This window comes from Coffea arabica, chromosome 5e (genome assembly GCF_036785885.1).
Source record: "Coffea arabica cultivar ET-39 chromosome 5e, Coffea Arabica ET-39 HiFi, whole genome shotgun sequence".
NCBI classification, from domain to species: Eukaryota; Viridiplantae; Streptophyta; class Magnoliopsida; order Gentianales; family Rubiaceae; genus Coffea; species Coffea arabica.
Window position 1 is genome coordinate 53224907 of NC_092318.1, and position 6297 is coordinate 53231203.

At 38.3% G+C, this 6297-nt stretch overlaps 1 protein-coding gene across 1 annotated transcript; it reads left to right on the top strand.

The window, feature by feature from the left end:
- Positions 1-939: 939 nt before the first annotated feature.
- Positions 940-6028, top strand: LOC113687903 (65-kDa microtubule-associated protein 1). The gene is made up of 10 exons (XM_027205432.2): positions 940-1125; positions 2061-2143; positions 2475-2678; positions 2819-3067; positions 3160-3375; positions 3811-3966; positions 4056-4367; positions 4731-4818; positions 5288-5436; positions 5551-6028. Exons 2-10 carry the CDS (start codon positions 2072-2074, stop codon positions 5851-5853), a joined length of 1749 nt encoding a protein of 582 aa, XP_027061233.1. The 5' UTR covers positions 940-1125; positions 2061-2071; the 3' UTR covers positions 5854-6028.
- Positions 6029-6297: the final 269 nt, after the last annotated feature.

Genomic DNA, 6297 nt, shown 5'->3' on the forward strand with positions numbered 1-6297 from the left:
GTTTCAAAACAAGTGAGCACATATGAATTATGAAGGGTTCCTATGCTTATAATATAATTTAGCTTCCCAACACAATAATGTAGAACTACAAAGAAACAATATTTTTTTTTTCAGAGCTCACAAAAGAGAGTCTACCTATAAAAAAAGACTGAAAATCACGATATTTCTATCACCAACATGCAATTCCTCAAAACAAGGGAATAAGCTATCTTTTAATTTATTTCTATCACTCAAATCGTGTTATCGTTTACTATAAAATTTTTTGCAAAAAAATTATATGGGTATAATGTGCTATGTTCAAATTTTCAAACCAATTATATTTTAGTAGATATTGAATACGAATCCGATTAAAGAAATTTATGACAACTCAATATATAATGAAATATCCTCTCTAGTAATGCATAAATGTAAAAGAAGTACTAGGAGAATATTCATCAAATAATACTGCAAATATTCAGTTCAAATGTAAAAATTGAAAGCAGTTGCACTTATATTTGCTTCCATAATTTTTTTTCCAAAAGGAAAACTTTCAAACAATCAATTGTATGCATTTTCCGCGGAACTTAAGTAAGGAAATAAATGTGTGAAATTTCAATTCAAATTTCATAACGGGTCAAAAGGAATTTTGGGAAATAAGTCTTCTAGTAGGAGAGAGAGAGAAAGAGAGGCGGAAAGGGCCCGGCCCGTTCGAGCAATGGGACGAGTCAAAGAAAAACAACGGCGGTCAAAGGGTGAAGGGCAAAATGAGTACCTCACATCCTCCGACAGTGTCAAATATCGTAAATAGTCCCTAAAACCACGGGCCAGAATATAACCAAAAAACTTCGCGACAATCATAGGAGTAATTTTCTAACGCCTTTGGACGACGACGTTAGAAAACCGGGGCCCCACTCACAATCAGTCTCCTCTTCCTCATCTAAAATCTATGCACAAATAAATAAATAATATATATCAGTCTCAGTCCCAGTCTGTCCTTTTGCCCTTTTTCTTCACTCCTCTGCTTCACTCTCACTGTCCTTGCCAAAAACACGCACAACACACACACACACACCAAAAAATCGAACAAAGGTCCTCAGATCTGAGCCCTAAATCCATCCAAAATTCCATCCTAGCAGTACGATCGCTGTAAGTATTATCTACATTTTCAGCCTTTTTATTCTCTCTTTACGTGAAAATTATTTCACATAGTGCACGCACAAACTCGCAGTTGTAATTCTACTTTGATCGCTTGTCGAGAAAATGTAGTAAAGTTGATGAATTTAGTGCTTCTTTTGAGATCTGAGTATTTGTAACTCCATGTGATATCGTCGTCTCAGCATTTACTTTGTTTTTGTGGTTTGGTATTGGATGAGTGCTGGTTGCGGGGTTCAATTGTGTGATGAAATTTCGGGTTTATCGTTAACAGTGGAACTCTTCTTTTTGCTTTTTCTTTTATTTTTGTGGGACCTGATTTTGTCTGTGCAAGTGAAAATGAAGTTCTTTAACTAGGATTCGCTGAGTTTTTGTGAAAGATTTGGCTGCTGGAATTCATCCCCTAGGCGGAAATTTACATTCTAACCTGGCATTTTTTGTTATTTGATGTTCATAATGAGTTGGTGGTCTGGGTAACCATTAAAATTGCGGGTGTTATGCCATAATGTTGGTGGTGTTCAACTTGTATTCTACAGTCTCGAGATGGCAATTACCTGTTTGTTTCTTCTTTTCAGCGTGGTTTTTGGTTGCCAGAGATGATGAAGCTTAGAATGATTTCACATCGTTAATAGCTTGTGCATCTTACATTTCAATTGATTTAAAAAAAAAAAATCACTGGCGAATATCTGGCATTTCATTGTTCATTTTAGGTCAATATAAGCATTTGCTACGTGATTTTGACTTTAGTTGAGGTTTACATTTTCGTTCTGCATTTATTTTTTTCATTTGAGATGCTATTTCTTTTCATTTCTTTTTCTTTGAAAAAAATAGAAAATAGACACACTGTTTTGTGCTTGACATTACTTTACCTTAAGTGTGACGTGTCGTGATTGTTGGACTAATTTCGAATCTCACATGATTTTGATTAGGTTGTTAAAGGATGGCAGCAGTGGACGCCCAATGTCCTCTTCTAGGAGAGACTACCTGTGGTTCTTTACTGCAGCAATTGCAGGCAATTCCCCTTCATTTGACTCACACTACATATTTTTCAACTTATTATTTTCTTATGTTCATGACATGAACAATAGTTAAGCGCATAATTAGCCATGGGAAGTCTTGACAACTGGTGAAACTCAGAAAACCCACTTGATGACATGTTATATTCTATTGAAACACACTAGGCAAGTAAAGTGGTGCATGCAATACTGGCCTTTTGTGTCTCTTATAAAATAATGGCACATCATTCTGTCAGTTTAGCACTTAGAGTTGTTTGCCACTTGAGCATTACTCAATGATTTCGTGCATTTACCATTTCAATGATTGAAATCCTTGTCTTAGTGCAGCTAATCTGGGATGAGGTTGGTGAAACTGATGAGGAGCGGGATAAGATGCTTCTTCAGTTGGAGCAAGAGTGCTTGGATGTGTACAAGAGAAAGGTTGACCAGGCTGCAAAGTCCAGGGCACACCTTCTTCAGGCATTAGCTGATGCCAAAGTTGAACTCTCAAGTCTTTTATCTGCACTAGGCGAGAAGAGTTTTGTTGGAATTGTAAGTAGCCGCCTATTGATGCTATTCTTTCATAAATGTTAGGTAATTAGGAAATTAGGATGTTTGGATCAGTGTCAACTTAACATCCAATTCAACCTTGAGCTGAAGTTCATTATCTTCTTTTGGCTCTGATTGTGCAGCCTGAGAAGACTACTGGAACAATCAAGGAACAACTTGCTGCTATAGCACCGGCATTGGAGAAATTGATGAAACTGAAAGAAGAGAGGATAAAAGAGTTTTCTGACGTGCAGTCACAAATACAAAAAATATGTGGAGAGATTGCTGGGACAACTGAGCAGGTTGAAAGACCGTCCGTGGATGAGTCTGATTTATCGCTCAAGAAGTTAGATGAATTCCATGCTCATCTACAAGAACTTCAGAAAGAAAAGGTCACGTCACTCTGCTGTTAAGGTCGAATTTTTGTATTTAAAGAGGTTTGCCCGTCTTGAGTTTTTAACAGGCCCATACTTTTAAAATGCAGAGTGAGAGATTGCACAAGGTACTTGAATTTGTCAGCACCGTGCACGATCTTTGTGCTGTGCTTGGGATGGATTTCTTCAGTACTGTGACAGAAGTGCATCCTAGCTTGAATGATTCTACTGGTGTCCAATCTAAAAGCATAAGCAATGACACACTGTCAAGATTGGCCAAGACTGTCCTAGCACTAAAGGAGGATAAAAGACAGAGGCTGCATAAGGTAATTGTTTCAGTGTGTGAAACATTGTATTTTTGTTGCATTGATAGATATTTGTTTTGTGGAAGGTAAACTATCATTTGAAAGTTGCCATGAATGGTGCTTGTACAGTCACACTAGCCATCCAATCACAACTACTAATCAATTGCATGTAGGGGGTATCTGGATTTTTTTATGTTGTACTTCTGCTTATTTCAACAATATGCATCTAAATAAGAAAAAGGATATCTCTAGCACTGCAGGATTAGTTCGTTTAGAAATTTTACTTTGTGATCAGTAACTTTAGCATGTTATCTGAGTCTGGCATTTATGGGAAATAATAACACTCTGTGGCTTATTTCCATTATGGTACTCTGGTGTCTGCTTGCAAATTTTGTATTACCTTTCATCTTATCTGTATGCCATGTACTCACCTTCTAAGACATGCCTTTCTTGCAGCTTCAAGAATTAGCAACCCAGCTAACTGATCTTTGGAATTTGATGGATACCCCTGAAGAAGAACGGAGTTTATTTGATCATGTTACTTGTAATATATCAGCTTCAGTTGATGAAGTTACCATTCCTGGGGCCCTTGCGCTGGATCTGATTGAACAGGTATAGGCCTTTATTTTTTTTTCTTGTGCTTTAAGTTCTAACATGGAAGCTGAAAACACAAGTATTCATCTTGTTTACTTCTTGTTAAGGCTGAGGTGGAGGTTGAAAGGCTTGATCAGCTAAAAGCTAGTAGAATGAAGGAAATTGCTTTCAAGAGGCAGGCTGAGCTTGAAGAGATATTTGCTCGTGCTCACATAGAGATTGATTCGGAGGCTGCTCGAGACAAAATTATGGCTCTCATTGATTCTGGGAATGTTGAGCCTGCAGATTTACTGGCAGACATGGATAATCAGATTGCAAAGGCGAAAGACGAGGCTTTGAGCAGGAAAGAGATATTGGATAAGGTTGAGAAGTGGATGTCAGCTTGTGAAGAAGAGAGCTGGCTTGAGGACTATAATAGGGTAACTTTCTTCTCTGGCGTGCCATTTTTTATGTGTATTTTCATCACATGCATTTGAATGGATAAAAAGTCAATGGTCTAGAAGTCCAGTTTCTTCCTTGTAGTTGCTTTCTATGGTATCCAAGAAAAGATCAGCCTATCTGTTTAGTATTTTAATGCAAGTTAGTTAAAGCTTGTTTCAGGCCCCCAAGATATTTCTTTGTTGTTTGCAATTTTATTCTTGAATGGCCAAGGCTGGGGTTTCTTCCAGGGAAAAATAGGATACGTGAAGTTAAAGAATCCTGCGATTACATGTACTTTCTGTGTTCTCTCTTTTACTCTTCTCAGTACCAAATATGTGATGACTTGCATCTTTTTTGAACAGGATGATAACAGGTACAATGCAAGTCGTGGTGCACATTTGAATCTCAAGCGTGCTGAGAAGGCTCGGGTATTAGTAAACAAAATACCAGGTACATTTCAGATCTATTGGTATGTTTGGGCTACTTGCTGGATTATTATATTTCTTTTCATTTATAAATGAATTTTTTCATATTGAGCTCAGTCAAGGATGAAAGACACTCAATTACAAAGTGATGTGAGTGATACCCATCAAGCAGCATATATTTTTTTGCATGTCTGAATGGTTGCATTAAGTGAATTTTGGCTCTTTAATGCTGTTGTACAGTTCAGTGAGCCAGTGGACAATAGATCTACTGATTACCGGTGCAATGATAAAATAATTTGTTTTGAGTTGAAGTTTATGTGGCATATAATGTACTGGAATACTGTAGCTTCTTTTATGACTTGTATGACTACTCCGCTACCTAACAAGAAAGCTTTAAAACAATCTTCAAATATGATCTCTTCTGGATGGCAACGCTTGTGTGGTTATATGGAGCATTTTATGGATAACTGTATAATCTGGTTGTCGGCATGTAGCTCTTGTTGACACCTTGGTTACCAAGACTCGAGCATGGGAAGAAGATCGTGGCATATCATTCACGTATGATGGTGTTCCACTACTGGCGATGCTAGATGAATATGCAATGCTCAGACATGACAGAGAAGAAGAGAAAAGAAGGTTGAGGGTAAGTCAAACATCTTTGGCAGGACAAACTACATTAGTAACGTTCAAATGATTTAGAGCCCATCTATGCCTGGCATAGTAACAGTATATAACATCTATATGTTGCCCTCCACAGGATCAAAAGAAATTCCATGAGCAGCTGAGCAAGGAACAAGAAGCAATGTTTGGTACAACACCTAGCCCTGCTCGACAGGTTGGTGTGAAGAAGGTGGTGGGTCCACGGGCAAATGGAGGTGCTAATGGAACTGCAGGGAGACGACTGTCTCTTCCTGCCCATCAAAATGGTTCTAGGTCAATTAACAAGGACGGGAAGAGAGATAGCTCGAGGCCAATTGCTCCTGTGAATTATGTTGCCATATCGAAAGAAGATGCTGCATCACATATTTCGGGCACCGAACCACTTCCAAGTACACCATAGTAAACTGCCTCGAGAGATCTGATATTTGTGGCATTGTGTATTTGTTGTTACTGGCTTTAGTTGCTGTAGTATACATCTTGGGACAAAAAGTGATTTTGATACTGTAGGGACTGAGATAACTGTACCGTGTCATACTCGTTGTATCAAATAGGGCTGTTCGATTAATGTTGCTCAACCTCTGGTCTTTGGTCCGGTGATCAGAGAGAGCCTCTTAGAGCACTGTGGTACACCAAGTTGGGGATTTAATTCCCGCTTGGTGCATTTAGGGGTTGGGTTCTCCCTTCTCCCATAGCATAGGAATAAAGTAGATGATTGGCGATAGACCCAAAAAAAAATGAAAAAGAAGTGCAATGCTGCTCCGTTTGCAATGACTAGTAATTACAACCCCGACAAGACCGCGCTACCCATTCATTGTCTTGGAAAAATAATTAACGAAAAATTGGG